The sequence below is a fragment of the Ictalurus furcatus genome, chromosome 3 (genome assembly GCF_023375685.1).
Source record: "Ictalurus furcatus strain D&B chromosome 3, Billie_1.0, whole genome shotgun sequence".
In the NCBI taxonomy this organism is placed as follows: Eukaryota; Metazoa; Chordata; class Actinopteri; order Siluriformes; family Ictaluridae; genus Ictalurus; species Ictalurus furcatus.
Genome location: NC_071257.1, coordinates 26,840,192 through 26,864,009, shown reverse-complemented (window position 1 = coordinate 26,864,009; position 23,818 = coordinate 26,840,192). Strand labels below are relative to the sequence as shown.

Here is a 23,818-nt window from a genome sequence, read left to right as displayed (position 1 = left end):
AAGAAAGGGAGGGCCAGAGTATGAGCAACAGAAAAGGAAAGAAATGGAGGGAGACTGTCTGTCAAGCTGCACTTCAAGCTCAGCCAATAGCAAAGCATGAAGTGGGCATGGCTTAACCCAGTACCCATCCCAACCCCTGCTGCATCTCATGTAAGCGCATTACATGCTGAGCAGAGAAAGAGAATACATATATTACGCTTGGAAGAAACAGTCTACATGCCGGCTTATAGTTTTTAGTATTTATACCCGTCTCCTCTGAGCCACAGAACGCCTCTCTGACCTTGCTGTAAAGGACTCGCAAGCCTACACTTCCTCCTCCATTTCAGTTTCCCCACAGTAGTGGAGCAGGATGATAGCCGCACAGCTTCTGGCCTACTACTTCACTGAGCTGAAGGATGATCAGGTCAAAAAGGTGAGTATCGACTACTAACCTATAAAACAAGACTAATTTTTCTAAACTGGTGCCCTGCATGTCACGTGACACCAAAAATAACACCCAAGCGTGTTTTAGGGTTTGTGGGTGGGCTTAGAGAGGTGAGATGCGTGCTGCCTCACGTATCTCTTTCTCCAGATGATACATCACAGGCTACGTGATGGTGACGTCGAGCCTAACAGGCAGTCAGGAGGAGGGCCTGTGCTGCATTGCCCTTGAAATCAGTATGTGGATGTCGATGAGTTGAGATGGCGAGTGGGCTCGAGTGTTTCCCTCTCTATGTTTGCTGTATAGAGTGCTACATACAGAGTGTAGGGAGAGGAACACTTTCCCCTCCTCCGCCATGTGGCGTATTGAATTTCAGCAGAATGGAGCACTCCCTCCCCCGAACATGGGAGAAACCTGCTGTGGTTGTTTAGCCCCACTGGTGCACCAAGAGAAAAGAATGCTAATGTGAAGCAAGGCTAGGAGTTCTGTAGTGAAGAAGTGAGTATATAGAGACAAGTCTTGGATGGACAGCTACAAGTAGTCAGTTGTTAGCTAGTACAGTATCTAAAGCAATGTATTAGACATCCTTAAGTGAGTAGCATGCATCCAAACTGTGACAAAGAGGAAGTGTTAGTTATAAACCCGGAAATGATCAATTTTTTATTGTTATATATGCCCATTACAGAGGGTGGTGTCAGAGGTAAGAGGCAAAGGGTTCTGAGGTTACCATGACAACAGCCAGGATGAACGTGACTAGTTGCAGGGTTCACTTTTAGCTTCCGACCACCAGGGTGCCACCATCTTTGCTCCAATCTTTTTTATTACAACATAATCTCTGGCAATTGTTTTTGAAGGTTATCTAGGCAAACAAACTGTGTTCTTATAATAATAATTACAGAAACATTTGATACAGCTATAACTTATGCGTGTGTTAGCAAGTAGAGAGTGTTGCACCAAGCAATCAGGTGGCCTTTACCATCATTGATCATCAAATAAAACATTACAGAAAAAGAAAAAAATGTCTTCGATTATGTATCACTATTGCATTACTGCATACAATATATGGTGGTGTTGCAGAATTCTAGCCCAGTCTGAGCATGCAAGGTATTCTTACTAGCATTTATTTTACCCCCACCCAGTGTTTGCCCATTTGAACATCTTTATTTCCATGTTAGTTTGAGAAAGCACTACCAGAGTCCACTGGCACAATAGCCCACTTTACACACCGTCCTATCTAAATGTGTTTGAACAAGCTGAAAATTACAAACCTGACCTGGCCGTCCTTCAAATAGGTTTGCAGGTTTGCCATATTTGCCAAAATCCTCTTATATCAGCAAAGTGGTGACAAGTATTTAAATATGCATACCTACAAACCATTCAGCCAGCAATTCAGCCTGTCCTTTTATTCCAGCAAATCAAATTCTTCCACCATGATCTCAAACAGAGGCAGAGCCCAGCCTGAATCTCCCATAGCAACCAAGACTGAGAAACCCCCATTGCTACAACACACAATGATAACATGAATCAGCAAAACCAAGATGGCTGTCTTCAAAGGATCTACTAAATCATTACAATAATGTAATTTGTGTGTATTTTATTAACCTATTTAAACAACTTAAACAATACATTCTAATTAGCTTTTATTGGTCTAATTGTTCTAACGTTTAAATAAGGAATTATATTTCAACTGTCCGGTTCACCTCTATCATGCGAGACAGAGCACTGTTTGCACCAAGCGTCATCTGTTTTTGAGATGTGAGGCCAATTACCTACATGATGGGCTACCATTAGACACCTCACCATTGTGAAAGAGACTTTAGAAGTACTTAGAAAAGTGTAGAGATAAGTTTAGAACAAAACAGATAGCTATAAACGTAGCATAAGTCGAGGGTTTGGGTTGGTTAATTTTATATTTCATTCTCACTGAGCCTACATGGCCAAAAAGGGTGCTTTTCAGAATACCATGCAACACCAGAAGAGATTTATTAAAATTATATTTAATCAGCGCTAGGCATGTCCGGATTAGGATTTTTCCCTGATAGCGATTGTCCATTGTAAAATATTGCAATAAAACATGCATTTCCAGCAAGTCTGGTTTAAGGAGAGTAGGGGGAGGGGCTGATAATCAGCTGTGTAGTTTGGAACTGTGGCAAACACAAAAATCCACCATCTGAGTTTTCATGCGATTCTGCAATACTATGCAGTATACAGTTTTAAAAGAAAATCACATTTCAATGTAATCCTTTCAGAAAGCATATTTAATCTCTTTCTAATTATCAACACCATTAAAATTATTTGTAAAGTGTTAGATCTGACACTTTATTGTAGGTGTTTTTAATCTTTTTCGGGTCAGAATCTTATATACTGATATATCAGTAACCTAATCTATCATAATCTATATATGCTGATATACAGATTATTTAATAATAATAAATTTAAAATATTCTCCATTTACCATGACAAAAACCAAGAAGGAATGATAGGGGGAAAGGGGCCTGGCTTCCAGGAAGTATCTGGTTCCTGATTCATGTCAGTGGCCCATCTCACATTTTATTGGGGAGAAAAAGACTGCTCTTTTGTATGGAAGCCCTAAGTGGCCATGCATTATTACATTTTTTCTGTTGTTTTCTCGTGATCTTGATATTATGTTTTCTCACGATGTAATTTTATTGTGAGAAAATCTCACGCTCTGTGAATGGGACTTGTGTTCCATGCATGTTGGCATCTTTGCCATCATAAATGTAATAATTCCCAGCTGTAGAGATGGACTTTATCTCAGCATTAAGAGAGAGAGGTGTCTCCTTCTCAAGTGTCGGACACTAATGTGGAAGTCGTCAATCCTGCAGGGATTATGATGTATTTCTGTAGGCCACCCCAGAAGTTAACATGACCCTGGTTCCCTCGACAAAAAGCCAAGAGGATTTTTCGATTGGTTTTTGGATTATTGCAGAATAAATGCTCTGTGGCAGTACACATACACTCACCAGAAGTAAAAAGCTAACGTTAGGCTATAAACGAACTACACCACGGTCGCATGACTTCAACGTCACCCCCACTACGCTTCTGACAACTCTTTCAATATTTATTTTTAAAAAAACAATACAATTGGAAAATACTATAAATTGATAGATCTACAAGTTGGAAAATTTGAGTTGCAAGACCTCGAGTATAAACACAACGAGGCTGTAGTAGATGAGATTTCCTGTTTGGCGCGATGATGATTAAGGTCCCTGACAGCCTCTGTAGTCCCATTTAGCCACTTGTTAGCAACCACCTTTTTCAAGACACATAAAAGCTTTTTAAAAAATCCTGAGTGGGGTATTACTGATGTATTTTATGGCGTAGTATAAAACGTGAACAGATCCTGGGCTTGTGATAACCGCAGACCTTCTTTCAGGCATTTAACCAAAAAATCCATTCAAAAACCCCATTGACTTCAGGACGATGGAAGTCCAGTACACAGGAACATTAAGTCGAGATCACGAGAAAACAACTGAAAAAATAATAATACTGCTTGGCCGCTTAGGGCTTCCGTACTTTTGGCATATTTTTGAGTCATAACCCATGCAAGCAAACTCTGACAGTCTTTTTTTGTTGCTTTTTGTTGCTCCTATGCAAAACAAGTAATGGTACAATAACATTTTTATAGTGCCCAAGCCTAATTAAGACAAAGATTAATAAGCCACTTGCTTTTATCCTCTGTTTCTGTGGTAGATTGATAAGTACCTGTACTCCATGCGCCTCTCTGATGAGACACTGCGAGACATCATGTCCCGTTTCCGTATGGAGCTGGTGAAAGGGCTGAGCCGTGACACCAACGCAACAGCCACTGTCAAGATGCTGCCCACCTTCGTCAGGTCCATCCCTGATGGATCAGGTGAGACTCGAAACCAGTGTCTAAAAGTCACATAAAAATTCACCTCTGACTTAAACGGACGCACAATTATTACATTAAATATGTAGTCCATTAGTATTATCATCATACCATTGCACATTATATGGCTAAATGTTTGTGGACACCTGACCATATCAGCATGTGCTTTTGAACATCCCATTCCAGATTTAGTCCAATCTCTTTGCTGCTATAACAGCCTCCACTCTTCTGGAAAGGCTTACACTAAATTTTGGAGCATGGCTGTAGGGCTCATTCAGCCACAAGAGCATTGACGTCAGACAAGGAGGCCTGGGGTACAGTCGGCATTCTAATTTACCCCAGAGATGTTCTGTAGGGTTGAGGGTAGGGCTCTGTGCAGGCAACTCAAGTTCTTCCACGCCAACCTTGGTAAACTATGTCTTTATGGACCTCACTTTGTGTACAGTCATGCTGGAACATGTTTGGCCTAGGTCTCTTAGTTCCAGTGACGGGTAGTTGTAAAGCTACAGCATACAAAGATATCCTGTACAACTATGTGCTTCAAGCTTTATGCCAACAGTTTGGAGAAGGACCACATATGGGTTTGAAGAGCAGGTGTCCACAAACATTTGGTCATGTAGTATATAACTCTTTAATAACATGCATATGAGTAAGTGTACGTGTGAGTACTATCAAGTGCTACCATCCAATTGCTGCATAAATAGCTGGAGCACGGATTTCTATTATAACAAATTATTTATAAAATATATTGGATATCTTGCTATTGGGCAGAATGATGATGATGATCATTATTATTATTATTATTATTATTATTTGCAGTTATTTAGTATGGCTTGACCGATAAAGCAGTCAGACAATAGATGGGCTTAATAAGCCATTAAACTATGGCACCAAGGTGTCCAAGGCCTTTCATTACACCTGTTGTATAAACAGGCTTTTGGGGAAAACCAGCTAAACAAGTATCGCTGTGATTATAAACTAGTAAGCTCAGGGATGATCTAATGTTTACCAAAAACAAAGAGTGGCAAATAATACTTCACACTGCACATGCAGGCAGAAAGACTTTATTTGATACTGCTGTGAGTATATTCTTCTGATCACTCTCTCTCTCTTTAAAAATGAAAGTTTTGTATGTCCAATTTGACAACATGTTGAGTATGTCCACAAATTCAACAAACCACACAAATTATGTGGCACAAATGGCATAGCAGCTCGGGAATCAATGTTCGGTGTTCTTGAATAATAAATACGTGTTGTGCCAGAACTACTGCAGTTCCCATGTCATGTGATTAAGCCAGCATTCATGATCTGCAGCAGTATCGGGTTACGTCACAGATTACTCAGTCTCCACCTTCCATATTCAGTGAACTGTTTACATGTCTACATGTGCTATCCCACTTGTCATGTGCACTACTGTGTCATTTAGTGACAAGTTTCAATTTTATGAAATGTACAGTCTCCTCAAAAGCACTTTGTCCTTTTGAGGTCAGACCCATAATGCTCATTAACTGTTATAGGTCTCATGCAGCACAAGCAACACTGAATTGGTGCTGCATTAGTATGTATGAGGCTGTGGCCCACTCTGTATAAGGAGGCTATTTAAAGTGGAGATATCAAAGTGTGAACAATAAATGCTTGACATATGAACGCAGCTCCCACGAGCTGCCTTGTGATATCACGAGCGCCCTTGTGATATCAGGAAGCAGCATGCTAACAGCACAACGAGCCTAATCATAAAGAAGGATGAGTTGGCTTACATTGTAAAGGCCAAGCGTAGCTCCTGCAGTAGTCTAGTACCATGTCTGAAGTTATTCCCTGTTCACCATATAGCACACTATTTGGGGTGCCATGATTTTGTAGTGTTGTTCAAAATTCTCAGTAGACAAAATACATTTTACTATATTATTATCATCCACAGTGCACAACCTATTTAGAATACTTCCACACTAAGAACGTTAAAGTGTATAACTGAAAATGAAATATATTGTTTAACAACCATTACGGTAAAATAGGTACTTGTTCGTGGTTTGTTAATAAAAAAAAAAGGCACCTTTAATACAGTGGTGGGAAATAAGTATTGGACACGTCAACATTTTTTTTTTCAGAAAATATATTTCCAACGAGGTTATTCACATGAAATTTTCACCAGACATCAGTATTAACTCAAGAAATCCACACATATAAAGAAATACAAACATTAAAGTCCATAAATGAAGTTATGTGCAATAAAGTGGAATGACACAGGAAAAAAGTATTGAAGATGCCAAGTGAAATTTATTTAATACTTAGTGGAGAAGCCTTTGTTTGTAGTGACAGCTTCAAGGCGCTTCCTGTATGAAGAAATTAATCGGCCGCAGTATTCAGGTCTGATTTTGTCCCATTCTTATAAACATATTGACTTTAAACGAGCTTCGACATGCTTTTTCTTTAGTAATGGAGTCTTGCGTGGTGAGCGTGAGCAGTGGAGTGTGTTGCCTATTGTTTTCTCTGTGACGATGGCACCTGCTGCCTCCAAGTGTGTCTGGAGCTCTTTTCGAGTGGTCCTTGGCTCTTGGGCTACTCTTCTGACTCCCTGGTCAGAAATACTGCGAGGAGCTCTGTATCTGATTCCATCAATAAGTTTCACAACAATAAGGTTGCAAAGGTCTTGGGAGAGCGCTTTGCTTTTACCCATCATGAGATGTTTCTTGTGTGACACCTTGGTAACGAACAGCCTTTTTACAGACCATCAATTTAGTAATTGATGTATAATTACTTTCTAACTACTTACGGATTTCAGCTGGTTCATTGCCTTACCTTGCCTTGGAGAACTGCTTTTGCTTATTGTGTTCAATACTTTTTTCCTGGGTCATTCCACTTTATTACACATAACTTTATTTATGTTGTGAATTCTTTATATTTGCAGATTTCTTAAGATAATACTGTCTGGTGAAAATTTCATGTGAATAACCTCAACAAAAGTGTTGAAGTGTTCAATACTTATTTCCCCCACTGTACATCTGTATTTTGTTGTTTTGTGGTTTTAGGTTACTAGATAACTTCAAATGTTTGAATTCTTTATTTAATGGCTATAATGTCTTACCAGGAGCACTCAGTGTTCCTCACTGCTGCCCTATATTATGCGCTCTACAAGACAGTCTGTATCGTAAATCGTGAACAAGAGAGTGAGCGCACAATTTCAGACACAATGTTTGACACACTGGGACTTGGTTTTCATTCCGCTGATTCATTTACACTTCATTAACGGTGTTAAAATTATGTACAGAAGATGAGAAAAAGCATTATTCCAGAATGTGTAAGGTTTCACTGATAAAGTTTTACGTTAGACTAAGTGATGAAAACTCCAGAGCACAACCCAGAAAAGAGATATTAACTGAAGTCCATCCACATGCTTGTGTCTCCTGGTGTGAAAGTCTATTTTGAGCATATCATTGCAGGACTCATTCACACCAGGGCTGCTACACACACGAGAAATGCAAGAAGAGACAGTGCGACTTTGCTGTAGAGCAGCAACAACCAATCGATAAATCGATAATAATCGATTATGAAAATCGTTGTCAGCGAATCTCATTATCGATGAGTTGGTCTGCGCGCAGCACGGGGTACATTAACTCACTGCGGTATTTCTGTTCCGAAAACACGCTTCAGAGAGTAAATACTAAAGTTGTGTCCCAAATTACGCACTCTACCGTCTAGTGTATGAATTTTAGAAACTTAATATCGCCACAAAAGGAACATTAGCGTTTTTTTTACTAACCAGACGTATAAGCCACTTCCCGGCGCATGATGTCATACGCACGTAATGTGACGCCGCTAGCTTTAGCAGATACCCAGAGTCACCGACAATGACTTTCAGTTTACTGTTTGTCAATGTTACCATTTATAAAAAGTAATGCATAAATACTATTATATAATATAAACTTATTTATTAGTTTATCTTATATATAAGTATTTATGCATTATTTTTATGGATGTACAAAAAGCACAGAATTAAACTACAGTCCTAAATGAATAATATATATTCTGGTGTGTGTCTGTGTGTATTGGGTTCTTTTCAGTCTTATATAATTGGACAGACAGTTGTGTAAAGTTTTAGGCTGAAGTATATATTTGTAACACTCAGCTTGTGGATTTCCATCCACCCATCCATCTTCTATATCGCTTAAACCTTTTCAGGGTCACGGGTAAACCTGGATCCCAGGCAGCATGGGGCACGAGGCGGGGTACACCCTGGTACACCCTGGACAGGGTGCCAATCCATTGCAGGGATTGGCACAATCACATACACATTCACACACCCATTCATACACTACAGACACTTTAGACATGCCAATCAGCCTACCATGCATGTCTTTGAACTGGGGAAGGAAACCGGAGTACCCGGAGGAAACCCCCGCAGCACAGGGAGAACATGCAAACTCCGCACACACCGGGCCATGGTGGGAATCAAACCCCCGACCCTGGAGGTGTTAGGCGAACATGCTAACCACTAAGCCACCGTGCACTTGTGGATTTAATTTTAAATAAACGAAAAATAATGGTACTGAAAGTCCGATTAATCGGGGGTTGGGGGGGATGAATAATCGGCCAACTAATCGATTATGAAAATAACCGTTGGTTGCAACCCTCCTTTGCTGTCACTGTTATTCTATTATGAACTGATGTGTGTTTGAGAAAAATGTGTCACAAGACACAATTTATTCAGCTGTAAACTACCTTTAGTGACTGTTGGTTATGGATGTGGGAATTGACAGAAATGGCTTCTGATTCTTAAAACTTCCGTTAAAATCCTAATCAGAAACTGGTGAAACAGACTCTCAACTTTACTAAGTCTGTGTCCCTCAAAGGATTTTGCAGTTATTTCGAATGTGTTTTGAGTGTGCTCCTGGTTGGAGCATTAATGCAAGATGAACAATGCTCCTAAACATATGACCTGTATGATTTATATACTAATATGCTTTTACATACTTGGATAATTTAAATGAGAATGCTTGGAATGCAGCAGTGGAACCTTCAGTGCTTCTGGTACTTCTACGGGAAAACAATTTTGAATAAAAACCTGCTATTCGGTGTGGGCAATATGGTAAACAAACTGGAAAAAATTTCCACTATACACAATATGTATCACTGTGTTCCTTTAAAAGAAACTATGAAAAAAACAGTGGTTTTTATATTTACACTCACTGACCACTTTAATAAAAAGCATAAAGGAGATCAGCCGTTTTTATTTCTGAAATATTCTAATCAGCCCATCTGGCACCAACAGCCATGCCACAGTTAGTCACAGGGATCACATTTTTCCCCATTCTGATGTTTGGCCCATTCTTCTAAACATATTGTCTTTAAATCTTGTTCAATTGGATTCAAGTCAGGAGATTTACTGGGCCATTCTAACACCTTGATTTTTTTTCCTCTGAAACTAATTGAGAGTTTCCTTTACTGTATGCTTTGGATCTTTGTCCTGCTGGAAGGTCTATCCACATCTCATCTTCATCATCCTGGTGGATGGCAGCAGATTCTCCTCAAGAATCTCCCAGTAAAGGGCTCCATTCATTGTTCCTTTAATTATATGAAGTCTGCCAGTACCATGTGATGAAAAGCAGCCCCACACCATGATGCTTCCACCTCCAAACTTCACTGTTGGTATAATGTTTTTAGAGTGATGGGCAGTGCCATTTCTTCTCCAAACATGGCATGTAGTATGACAGCCAAAAAGTTACAGTTTGCTCTCGTCTGACCAGACTACACTCTCCCAGTATTTCATAGGCTTGTCCAAATGAGTTGTAGCAAAATTTAAACGAGCTTCGACATGTTTTTTATATTCTTTATATTAGCAGATTTCTTAAGATAATACTGTCTGGTGAAAATTTCATGTGTATAACCTCTACAAAAGTGTTGAAGTGTTCAATACTTATTTCCCCCACTGTACATCTGTATTTTGTGGTTTTAGGTTACTAGATAACTTCAAATGTTTGAATCCTTTATTTAACGGCTATATTGTCTTACCAGGAGCACTCAGTGTTCCTCACTGCTGCCCTATATTATGCGCTCTACAAGACAGTCTGTATCGTAAATCGTGAATCGCTTGTGGATTTTATTTTAAATAAACGGAAAATAATGGTACCGAAAGTCCGATTAATCGAAGAAATAATCGGCCAACTAATCGATTATGAAAATAACCGTTAGTTGCAACCCTCCATTGCTGTTACTGTTATTCTATTATGAACTGATGTGTGTTTGAGAAAAATGTGTCACAAGACACAATTTATTCAGCTGTAAACTACCTTTAGTGACTGTTTGTTATGGATGTGGGAATTGTCAGAAATTGTTTCTGATTCTTAAAACTTCCGTTAAAATCCTAATCAGAAACTGGTGAAACAGACTCTCAACTTTACTAAGTCTGTGTCCCTCAAAGGCTTTTGCAGTTATTTCGAATGTGTTTTGAGTTTGCTCCTGGTTGGAGCATTAATGCAAGATGAACAATGCTCATAAACATATGACCTGTATGATTTATATACTAATATGCTTTTACATACTTGGATAATTTAAATAAGAATGTTTGGAGTTACATAAATAAGAATGTTTGACAGTTAGTCATAGGGATAACATTTTTCCCCATTCTGATGTTTGAAGGTTAACTGAAGCTCTTGACCAGTTTCTGGAAGATTTTATGCATTGTGCTGCTGCTACATGATTGACTGATTGGATAACTGCATGAAGAAAACTGAAGCTTGATACTGACATTATATTGTAGTACCGTGATGCCTCCTGGTTAACATTTTGCATCTCTCCCTACATACACACACACACACACACACACACTATTTCTGAGGCATTCTAAATTTACAGTACACTGACTGCAAATAGCATGACCTTTTACAACTAATGCCCCAAAGGATGTTCAGCGAGAACGCTTAACAAGATATCACTTGAACACAATATCACAGTCATCTTCAAGTCCTAAGAAATTCAACATCCAGTCTGAAGAAAAGCCAAGCCAGCTTGTAAAACAGATTTTTGCTGTTGCTTGGAAACAAGTACTGCACAAATGCTATTGACATTCTGGGCACACTAAGCATCTCTGAGAAGGAAATAAACAAGTGGTGTAGGTTATAAAGACCTTGAAGAGATTCCTGTACTAATATTTCTGTCAACTGTTCTTTTGACAATTCTGACCATTTCATTAATCAGTTTTACTGTCACTGTTAAAGCATCAGCTGTCAAGAGATTCAGTGGTTTCCTTTGTATTACCAGAGAATGCTGTTTTTGTTTTTGTTGTTGTTTTTAAATCTACATAACCAACAACAGCCTCTAAGAAACTAAGCAATCATCAATACTTAGGCTTTCCTTGAGAGTAATTTTCTTGAATAATTCCACTATATCACCACAGTGTCATCACGTCAGCCATGTATGAGATTCCTTGGCTTTATTATGTCTGATAATCAGGCCTATTTTCCTTTGTCAATACACATTCATCACTGAAGACAAAAGTGGCATGTTCATGTACAGAACAATTTTGTGAACTAAATTTTTCAGTGGGTGCACGGTGGCTTAGTGGTTAGCACGTTCACCTCACACCAGCAGGGTTAGGGGTTCGATTTCCTCCACAGCCCTGTGTGTGCGGAGTTTGCATGTTCTCCCTGTGCTGCGGGGGTTTCCTCTGGGTACTCCGGTTTCCTCTCCCAGCCCAAAGACACACATGATAGGCTGATTGGCATGGCCAGAGTAGTGTGTGAATGGGTGTGTGAATGTGTATGTGAGTGTGCCCTGCGATGGATTTTCACCCCGTCCAGGTTGTACACCGCCTTGTGCCCGATGTTCCCTGGGATAGGCTCCAGGTTCGCCACGATAATGTAGGATAAGCGCTATAGAAGATGGTTGGATGGATGGATGGAAGCTTTTCAGTGCATTAGGTCTTATAGCAATTTTGCTAAATAATGGTATGTTAAAAGTTTTCCATTTGTCTGTAGTCACATTTTCTATTACATGTTACAGAGAAGGGGGATTTCATTGCTCTGGATCTGGGAGGCTCTAATTTCCGAATCCTGAGAGTGAAAGTTTCTCATGAAAAGAAGCAAACAGTGCAGATGGAGAGTCAGATCTATGAGACTCCAGAAGACATCATGCATGGCAGTGGAACACGGGTATGCTTTATTTCTCTGTCTATCTGTCCTTACTGTATAGTATCTCACAAACAGGGGGGACAATGCTTATTTGTTTTTCAAGAAGAAAGTGTTGCGGTTTAACCTCTGTGTGTCTTTTGCAGCTATTTGACCATGTTGCTGAATGTCTGGGGGACTTTATGGAGAAGCAAAAGATCAAAGATAAGAAACTTCCAGTGGGATTCACCTTCTCTTTCCCTTGTGCTCAAACTAAACTGGATGAGGTAAAAAGACAGGGCTGAAGTCTCGCATCTGCTTTCACTGGCATACTTTTAATATTGGGATGATACTTTATCCGAAATATTGCGTTGAAATACTAAAACATTCGAAATCTATATTGCGTGATCATGTAAGAAGAATCACGTCCTGTTTTACACAGTCCTCTTATCACAAATACACCATAAATATTTGTACTTTTTGCCACCAGTGTGTCAATCAGTAATTAATTAATTCCACAAGAAAGCTAACCAAAGGACTAGCAGCGTGGTATAATAATAAATATGGCACTTTTTTAGATATGGCATTTTTGCACTTGGATCACATAAGTCTCAGCTGGTCTATTCAGGCTGGAACAGTAGTGTAAATTAATGACACTTACCCGAAACATTAGGAGTGTCTGCTGCTTGTTAAATCACAAGAACATGCTAATGGTAGATTATGGTAAACCACAGAAGATCACAGCAGTGGATGATGGCCATATGGAGGTGAATCACTGGTGTTACCTGAAAGAGTTTAAAACAAGACATAAATCACATGAACCATATATAATGCTAGTGTAACTCAAATGAGTTTTTAGGGAATTCAATATAGCATTTTTTTAATCCACCTGTTCTGTGTACGGCTCACTAAAATAACATATTTGGACAAATGCATAGGTCTATATGCATGTGTTTACTGGACTACATATATAATATATACATGTCAAATATAACAAAAACACCCCAAAAATGTTCATTCGACAAATTTAAAGTTAGGTTACTTACAGCTTATATATCTTACTGTTTTCTGTGTAATTCATGTACTTTTTTTATTATTCCAGTCGAGCGTTTCTCCGAGCTAACTAAACTGTTGTAATGTTTATTTAATTGAAAACTGACTGAAGAAATTATTTTGTGAAAACCGTTAAAACCATTAAGTCAACGAGCACAAGAGGGGAACTTGGGGGGGGATTTGTGGGGAACCAGGTGGGGAACTTGATTGTGATTGTTCAAATGTTCTATTCTATGTCAAGGAAAGCATTTGTGTGATTGGTTAGAATTAACAGGGCATGTGGCTCACGCATGGCTTGCTTGACGTGGCCAGGAGCTGGATTCTACAATGGGGTGTTTTTAAATTCGTGTTTAATTACAATGTGGTCAGGTTAAAAAATATTTTAAAAAATAAAGAAATAAATAAAGTACGAGGACAACAAAATAATGATCTCTAGAACAGGTCTGAAATGTACATGTAAATGAAAATGATATTAAAATGAAGCATAGTGCTAAAGCAGCTGTGGAGTTTTTCTAGCCAAAGTAGCACTGTAATTCTCTGTAAATACTATATGTATACCATTTTAATTTATGCTGAGATTTTGCACTTTAAATGCATAATTGTTTCTTAATTTCAAGTTAAATTGAGTAGCTACAGTGTCAAAAAAAAAAAAAAAAAACAACGGGTCACTGTCCTGTAGCTTTTTTTTTTTTTTTTTTTACATTTGTTCTATAATAAAGTTCTTTATAAACAGTTAAATCTGTCACTAAGCATTCTCAAAAATCAGGCATTCAGTTTTAGAGGCATTTAAGAGAATATGATAAATGATAGTTTCTTTTTTTAGGCTGTTTTGCTGACCTGGACGAAACGTTTCAAAGCCAGTGGAGTGGAGGGGATGGATGTGGTGAAGCTTCTGAACAAAGCTATTAAAAAGCGAGGGGTGAGTTTTGTCAGCAGCTCTTATCAGAGCACACATTACAATTAAAAGTTAACATAGAGCTGTTTTCCTGTTTAGTCTCAATAAGGGAGTTGTTGTATGGTTGGCTTGTCTTAAGTGAAACTAGAAAAATGTTTCAAGCCAGCTGTGCTATAGGATTAACGAAAAATATACCATCTTCAGGACTATGAAGCTGATATCATGGCGGTGGTCAATGACACTGTGGGAACCATGATGACCTGTGGCTTTGATGACCAGCGCTGTGAAGTTGGGATTATCATCGGTAAGAAAGTAAAGTAAAATCTCTGGTAAAAGATTGTTTTTACAGCTGTGAGTGTACTTTACGGTTATTATAATAGATATTTCCTTATGAAATATTCATGGACAGCAGCATAGCACAACATTTTAGGCCTTGTGTACAGTATATGACCCTTATTGTCCAAAAACTAAGGGATATATTGGTGTTTCTTAAATTGTCTAGCTGATGCCTGTTGTCTATTATTTTTCTTTCATATCCTTATTTAGTTTTCTTGGAAAAAGGGTTGATAGCATTAGCGTTCTTGCATCCAACAGCTGCATTTAAACAATGGGAGTGTCCTTTTTTTTTTTTTTTTTTTTTTTTTTTTTAAATTTCACCTCCTTTCCTTTCCAAGTAAATTCCTTTCCTTGCTTCCCTTCCTCGCTTCCTAGCTCTTCCTCTGACGAAGCGGAAAAATTATGCAGTGAAAGGAAACAAGGACAAGAAGAAACAACTTCAGTGAATTCACTTATTGATGACGTTTTCCAGCTGTATTAACTGTATAACAGACACGCAAAAGTGATTACACCCAAAATAATTAAAACCTTATTGCACATGTACATTGCACCCTTAAATGTTGATGTTTTAGCTTAAATAACATTCTCATTATTAGCTTACTTCTCCAGTTTTAAAAACAGGCATTTCACTTGTATTGTTTATTGTAATTAACATTACTAATTTTGTACGTCCTATTTGCTATACCAATATTATTGTAATCCTTTCTTCATTGGGCATGTGGTGATTTCAATTATTACCCAGCATATCATTTATGTACATTTATGGCGTTTGACAGACGCCCTTATCCAGAGCGACTTACGTTTTATCTCATTTTATACAACTGAGCAGTTGAGGGTTAAGGGCCTTGCTTAAGGGCCCAACAGTGGTTGGTAGTTTGGTAATTGAATTGGTTGGTAGTTTGGGCAGGTTGGTAGTTTGGGAATTGAACTCATGACCGTCCGATCAGGAGTCCACTGTCTTAACCACTGAGCTACCATTACCATATCAGCACCGATCATAAAAGCCTGATGAACAAAAGGCATGTTGCCATGCTTCCTTCCTCAGGTACGGGCACTAACGCATGCTACATGGAGGAGTTGCGACATATTGACCTGGTGGAGGGAGACGAGGGCAGGATGTGCATCAACACAGAGTGGGGAGCTTTCGGAGACGATGGCATGCTGGAGGACATTCGTACTGAATTTGATCGAGAAATTGACCGTGGGTCTCTCAACCCTGGCAAACAACTGTAAGCCACAGAACAATCCAATATAACCTTTACTATTTCAGTCTAACATGAGAGAGTTGGACGGTTAGGTTTATGGATAAAAAGTGTGTAAGGTATGACTAAAGGTCTTTCTGATCTTAGGTTTGAGAAGATGGTGAGTGGAATGTACATGGGGGAGCTGGTGCGGCTCATCCTAGTGAAGATGGCCAAAGAGGGGATGCTGTTTGAAGGCCGCATCACTCCAGAGCTACTGACTAAAGGAAAAATTGAAACAAAGCATGTTTCTGCTATTGAGAAGTGAGTCTTACATCAATAACTGTTCCTGTGCAACAGGATTAACAGGATTATGCTGTTAATTTTTAACTTACTCGTCGTATTAATTATATTTTTAAAAAGGTCTTACGTTATTGTTACAATTTATCCTATGATGGATAAAAATCAGTAAACATACTGTTTGCTTCTGCTTCAGTGAACAGTTTGTGTGTTCTTGTCTTATATATTCTATGATAATCATCAGTGATGTTCATCCGGTTTTCCAGGAGTAAAGAGGGATTGACCAAAGCCAAGGAAATTTTAACCCGTTTGGGAGTGGAGCCATCAGCGGATGACTGCATCGCTGTGCAGCACGTGTGTGCTATCATCTCTTTCCGCTCAGCCAATCTTGTGGCTGCTACACTGTGTGCTATCCTCACTCGCCTGAAAGACAACAAGAATGTCCCTCGTCTCCGCACTACCGTGGCCATCGATGGCTCGCTCTACAAGATGCACCCACAGTAATGATTTACTTCCTTGACTCTTTGAAGTTTTATTATGATTTAATTTCCCGACTTTTATTGGTTTCAACCTCTGCAAGGTATTTGAACTTTCTTTGAACTAGTCTGTTGAACAATAGCCAATGTTAAACATAACGCCAAAACATACAGTACATATCATCACTGGCAGTACTCTACAGGGCTTAAAATACGACTGCTTCTTTTCATCAGACTCAGCTGCCTAAACAGGTGTCTACTCAGTAATATAATCATATCATGTATCGAGCGAGCTTGGCCAGAGCACTTGGCAATCTATCTAAAAAGGATGGCATGCTGAACCACGTGCTGAACTGAGTTTTCTAATCCCTCAGGGAGTTTCTGCTTGTTTTATAACCTTTCACTATAAAGGTTCTATGTCATGACAAGACCTCCCTAAGATTGTCTGTCCAGTAATTTGTTTTTGTTACAATGAAAAAGTATTACTTCTTCTCACCCCAAACTGGTACTATTAATTTTCAAGTTTCCATAATTAGAAGACTGGAATTAACACATTTATGTCAAAAGTTTTGCTATGATTAGCAATGTAAATTGTTACTTTCTACAGGCTGTAACTCTATTTTCATTTGGACACCAGCCCTGCATAGCTCTTTGAGAACGACTGACCCTTAGAAAAGAAATTGAACAGCGTAACTTCTGAAGTGGGCTGCTTAAACGTAACCGCTTAACCAACCCAGATTATTAGATAAAGATTGAGTTTAAACCTGGAACTACATTACGTAAATGATGTTGCAGGAAATATATTTTTATTTTATCGCTTTATTTATTTTATTTCCTGTTGTCCTTAAATAATCTCTAATGTAATCCAAATCATCTGGATAATTGAAAGCCTTCACAATCTGTATATCCTCATACTCTTATTCTTCCCTTTGTCTGTCTAAGGTATTCCCGTCGGCTCCATAAGACTGTGCGACGTCTGATACCTGAGTGTGATGTTCGCTTCCTGCTTTCAGAGAGTGGGAGTGGCAAAGGTGCCGCCTTGGTAACAGCCTGGGCCTATAGACTGGCTGATCAGACACGTCAGATTGCTGAGACACTGGCGGAGTTCCGCCTCAGCAAAGAGCAGCTTTTAGAGGTGAAGAAAAGGATGCACACAGAGATCCTGAATGGCTTGAGCAAAAAGAGCCAGGGCACAGCTACAGTGAAGATGCTGCCCACTTACGTGCGCAGCACCCCAGATGGCACAGGTAATATTTTGTACATTAGTCAAAACTGATTAAGCATTGGAGGGTTGGGACCTACAAGCCCTGTAGCTGAAAGTCCCCTAAGTTGGATACTTTTAGCATGACATTATACAAGATTTCTTTCTGTTTGACTTTCTGACCTTCTGTCAGAAAATTGATTTGTATGATTTATCATTTCATTCTGCACAAATGTGCAGTCCTTTTTCACAGTGGCACTAGTGTCCCCCATGCTCAACACCCACTGGCCTATTTAATGCTCTTTATCCCTGCTGCCTCACAGCACACTGTAATCCCGTGAGAACTCAATACAGGGACAGGACAATATTTTAAGAGCTCAAAGCCTCACACCTGACACTGATTAAGGTCGAAAGGTTTCTGAAACAGAGCCAAGCCAGCATGGGAGTGACTAAACTGTGATATGTCTTGTGTTAGAACATCAAGTTGGAGGCAGCAAAGTCTTCAGATCCTATTAACTCTTTCACACACACACAAAAAATCATTTAGTCAGTTTTGCTGAGAAATTATAGATGAAATTAGTATTTTGTAGAACGATGATCTGAGAATGAAAACCTGTGCACCGTTTTTTTCATATCTGTTATATCCATATTTTATAGAAAATGGAGACTTCTTGGCTTTGGACCTTGGAGGCACAAACTTTAGGGTGCTCTTAGTGAAGATTCGCAGTGGTAAGAGACGGACTGTGGAGATGCATAACAAAATCTATGCCATTCCTATCGAGGTGATGCAGGGAACAGGAGAAGAGGTGAGCAGCCTGTGTTTGCACTCACGTCATATGATAATGAGAAATTAAGACAACAAATGATTGACCAATTAAAGGGAAAAAACATCAGAAATTGTCTTAGTATGGTTTTGGGCCACTAGAAGCCACCAAAGAGCTAGATTTCACTTTGCACAGATTCTATAGGTCTCTGCAACTGTACTGAAAGAATGAAACACCATCCTTTCACAAGATCTTCCCTCAATTGGCATTTTGATGATGCTGGATGAGAGCATCATCTAAAACATCGATTCAAAATCTCCAGTGTGTGTTCAACTGGGATTAGATCTGCTCACTGTGAAGGGAATAGCATATGATTTACATAATTTATACCCTCACCATACCATTCAATCCCCACTCGAATCAGGATAGAAATGTTTCCTTATATGATAATGGTGATCAGTCAGAGGAACTTTGTATTGATTTGCAGAGACGCTTCTCTCTAGGGAGGACAAGTGGACCCAAACCATGCCAGCAATATGTCCTCTACTGGTTTTGCTTTAAACGAACAGATTTAATATTAATCAATTTATACTATGCTTCACTGATCTCTTGTAGCTTTTTGATCACATCGTCACCTGCATATCGGACTTCTTGGACTACATGGGAATGAAGAATGCAAGGCTTCCTTTGGGCTTCACTTTCTCTTTCCCCTGTAGACAAACCAGCCTTGATGCTGTAAGTTTACTACAATCTCAAAATGACTCTTTAGGTTATTTGTTCTGTCTGAAGCATATTTTTTACAAGCATAGACTGTGATATTTAAAAGGTACAGAAACATTCTATACAGTCAAATAACAATTATTTTTACTGGCTGTAGCTTTCAGATGTTTTGTGGTCACTTACTGGTTATTTCGTCAGTGGTAACCTTATTATTTCCATATTCCTACGACTGTCTTGGACATAAATGGACTATATTTCACTTTCTGATGGGATACATCATTGATGTTCTGAGCTGATTTCACTGTTTTGGTTATGATGCAGGGCATCCTGTTAAACTGGACGAAGGGCTTTAAGGCCACAGACTGTGAAGGAGAGGATGTCGTCAATCTCCTAAGAGAAGGGATTAAAAGGAGGGAGGTAAGATCTAGCTGCACAATGCAATAGCAGCACCTTTTATACAGATGTTCCTTCTTAGTATTGTGACTTTTGGAAATGTTGGGGAACTTTAGTGCTGTTCTTTGGGTATTGTAGAATGTAGAATGGGGCCAGTGGTGGCTCAGTGGTTAAAGGCTCTGGGTTACTGATCAGAAGGTCAGGAGTTCAAGCCCAAGCACTGCCAAGCTATCACTGTTGGGCCCTTGAGCAAGGCCCTTAACCCTCAACTGCTCAGTTGTATGAATGAGAAAAATATAAGTCGCTCTGGATAAGGGCGTCTGCCAAATGCCGTAAATGAAACATATCTATTTCTATCAAAATGTTGCCTCTGTCACTGTGTCTAATGCAATTTATAAGTGAGTGTGTATAGACTATATAATGTGAGCGTATTGAACGGTAGTGTGTATATATTATCATATCTGCAGGAGTTTGACTTGGATGTCGTGGCAGTGGTTAATGATACAGTGGGAACCATGATGACTTGTGCTTATGAGGAACCAACATGTGAGGTTGGCCTTATTGCAGGTAAAGTAGCATAGTTCATAAACATGGATTTGAATGTATTGTGTTCAGTCTGTTTTCTCTCCTCTGAGGGGAAAAAACAAGCTAATGGCTAAAATTATCTAAGAACATGTATTTCCCTTTATATTGTGAACAATTATTAGCATGCACGTAACTCCTAAATTTAAGGACAAAATTAACCCACTGAAGCGTCTTTGTTTTTGATTGCAGGAACGGGCAGTAACGCCTGTTACATGGAAGAAATGAGGAACATCGAGACAGTGGAGGGAGATGAGGGCAGGATGTGTGTGAACATGGAGTGGGGTGCGTTTGGGGACAACGGCTGCCTGGATGACATCAGGACCCAGTATGACCGAAACGTGGATGATCTCTCCCTCAACCCTGGGAAACAGAGGTGCCTTTCTATTTAAATAACATACTGAACCTCCTCCCTTGGATGAATGATTTGCAGATAGAATTGAATACACCGATAGATGTTAGAGGTTAGGCATAGTCTTAGCCTTAGATTCTCTGCCCACAGTGCCCTTCTAATGCAGGGATGTCAGACTCATTTTAGGTGACAGGCCACATTAGAAACATTATTTATAAATGAAAAATGACCATGTTGTGAACTGAGTAACCCCTAGATTCGTTTTTTGGAAAGAGACATAGTTACAAGTGTCAATGTTTTTAGCTTGCAAATGAAATGAAGTTCTATTTTGCCCCCTAGTGGAATAAAAAAAAAGACTTTTTTTAATAGGCTCTTTTTCAAATCTTTCAGATCGATTACAGTCCACAAAACAATTTTAATTTAGCACACAGATTTGCTGGATTACAACCTTTATCAGATTATTCCTGGCCCATGGGTCGTACATACCTGATACCCTATTTCTAGTGTGTATTGTACACTTATCTGGCCTTAACTATCTGACACTTGCTAGTTGCCATGTATATATAGACTTAAGTGCACCTGATTTTATCAGTCCAATGGGGGACCAAGCCTTGTGACATTAAATAGCTTTCTAAAGCAATATATAGTCACTGGATTGGAAATACAAGTAAGGCCAAAACAGTGTCCTTTGGTTGGTTGGTTGTCAGTCAAAGAGCCATGTTTGTTGAAAGTTTGTTGAATGATGTAAATAAAGGTCAAATAGCTACAAATAGCTGATTATTCTTATACAAGAATTCCGTTTTAGCTGCTGGAATGAATGCTTGAATTTACGGTTATGCTGCCCCTTTACTGTGATATTTGTATTACTCGGGTATTCTACCCTCATATTAGATGGAATTGCTGTAGTTTAATATTTGTTAATACATTAATACATTGTATTTTGATGCCTTCCAGGTATGAGAAGATGTGCAGTGGGATGTACCTGGGTGAGATTGTGCGAAACATCCTCATTGACTTGACAAAGCGTGGCTTCCTCTTCAGGGGTCAGATCTCTGAGACTCTCAAGACTAGGGGCATCTTTGAAACCAAATTCCTGTCCCAGATTGAGAGGTATTTTATACCTGACTTATCATAACTGAAGCATGCAAGAAAATTGCATGAATGTAGTTTCACATTAAGCTAATATTAAGGTACAATATTACATCTGAATCTTTATGTTTATATAAGTCTTTTTCCTATCTGTATGAGTTGTTAGTTGCGTTGCTGTTGTCTAAACCTCATGCTGATTATTCTCCTCTAGTGACCGGTTGGCGCTACTGCAAGTCCGGACTATTCTGCAGCACTTGGGTCTGGACAGCACGTGCGACGACAGTATTATAGTTAAGGAAGTGTGTGGTGCAGTGTCACGTCGAGCCGCACAGATCTGCGGTGCGGGAATGGCTGCTGTGGTGGACAAAATCCGAGAGAATCGAAGACTAGATCGTCTGGACATCACTGTGGGGGTGGATGGCACGCTCTACAAACTCCATCCGCAGTGAGTAACCAGATCAGAATGGGTCTACTTGTTGCAGTATGTTGGGTTATTTGCATATTTTTACACAAACAATAGAATCAATAAAGGTAAATATTCTTTGCCATTCTGTTTAGTTTCTCCCGGATAATGCACCAGACCGTGAACGAACTCGCACCCAAGTGCAATGTGACTTTCCTGCTCTCTGAAGACGGGAGCGGAAAAGGTGCTGCTCTGATCACCGCTGTCGGATGCCGCCTACGTCAGCAAGAACAAAAGAACTGAAAAAGTTCAGACCTACTGTCTAGTCCCCTCTTTAAATGAGCGCAGAACACTTCTTCCTAGCAGCCCTCACTGAGCTATACCGGACATTCAGTCCAGAGCATGGGATCCTCCATACTTCATATTTCACTCCATTTTGAGCTAACTGTAACTGTAAGCCATTCACTGTATCTCATTGTTAGTGTCTAAGTGTAGGCGTGTGTTTTAAGAGTAGGTTTTATCCTTCATCGCTGATTATACTAACATTTTTTTTAACTCTGCTGTAAACATTTTTAGATGTATATTAGCAAAAGGGAAGATATTTAAGTCACAGTGGTAAGATCAATTATATATTAATAAAAGAAAACATTATTTATTTTATTTTTGTATTTGACCAATGTATTGCCAGAATGTTAAAGCTGTGACAGGGTTTGTTAGAGAAAGAATGTTTCTGTAAGGTTTTTTGTTTTTTTGTTTTTTTTTCTCTGCAAGTTTTTGTAAGTTCCGATATGGTCAAATTTAAATCTGTTAGCATTTCTCAGAAAACGGGATTATGATGTGAATGTCGAGCTGGCTAGTATGACACGTCTGTTTGAAGCTCACGCGTTTAAAGAGGGCTGTTCATGTGAATCGAGAGTCCAGTTTATGCTGACTCTCTTTCTCTCTTTTACAACTTTTAGCTGGAACAGGTGCATCAGACTGTACTACATATTGCTTGTGTGAAAATAGTTGATAATCGTGAGTGCTGTGTGCTGTGTAAATACGCAAATAGATCATCAGCCCTGCAATGTAATGGTGCGAATCTCCAGTAAATGTCATTGTGTGTATTCTGACTGAGTGTTTCTGTGGGATCCTGTGTAGTTACTGTGAGTGAACCTGTGCAGTGGTATGATGAATGCATGCCTTACATGGTCTAGTGTCCACTCATTTTCTACAGTTAATAGGTGCACCAAATGTAGATGTTCGATAAAAGAACATTATTAAACTATTTTGATGAGCCATGACTTAGTCTGTGTCTCTGATGACTTGCTTAATAAATAATAATATGCAATATGAATAAATATCGGATCTATATTGCACTGGATTACTTGATTGATAGAATTGCCTAAATACACTAGATCAGGGGTATCCAATCTTATCTGGAAAGGGCCGGTGTGGTTGCAGGTTTTCATTCCAACCAAGCAGAAGCCACACCTGAGTCTACTGAAAGCCAAGATCAACTGATTAAACAGGTGGAATCAGGTGAAACCTCCTGCTTGGTTGGAATGAAAACCTGCAGCCACACCGGACTTTTCCCGATAAGATTGGACACCCCTGCACTAGATGTTTGTTTAATAATTAATTAATAATTACTTTCTTTAATTGATTGAAAACAGAATTCATTTTAATGCTACGCTTTA

At 39.2% G+C, this 23,818-nt stretch overlaps 1 protein-coding gene across 1 annotated transcript; it reads left to right on the top strand.

Moving 5' to 3' along the window:
- hk1 (hexokinase 1) lies at positions 1-23,422 on the top strand. Its single transcript, XM_053621803.1, has 18 exons — positions 1-412; positions 4,136-4,298; positions 12,291-12,439; positions 12,562-12,681; positions 14,271-14,366; positions 14,547-14,646; positions 15,724-15,907; positions 16,028-16,183; positions 16,426-16,659; positions 17,578-17,882; positions 18,494-18,642; positions 19,216-19,335; positions 19,642-19,737; positions 20,181-20,280; positions 20,488-20,671; positions 21,602-21,757; positions 21,948-22,181; positions 22,295-23,422. The coding sequence occupies exons 1-18, from the start codon at positions 350-352 to the stop codon at positions 22,440-22,442; spliced, it is 2,757 nt and encodes a 918-aa protein (XP_053477778.1). The 5' UTR covers positions 1-349; the 3' UTR covers positions 22,443-23,422.
- Positions 23,423-23,818: the final 396 nt, after the last annotated feature.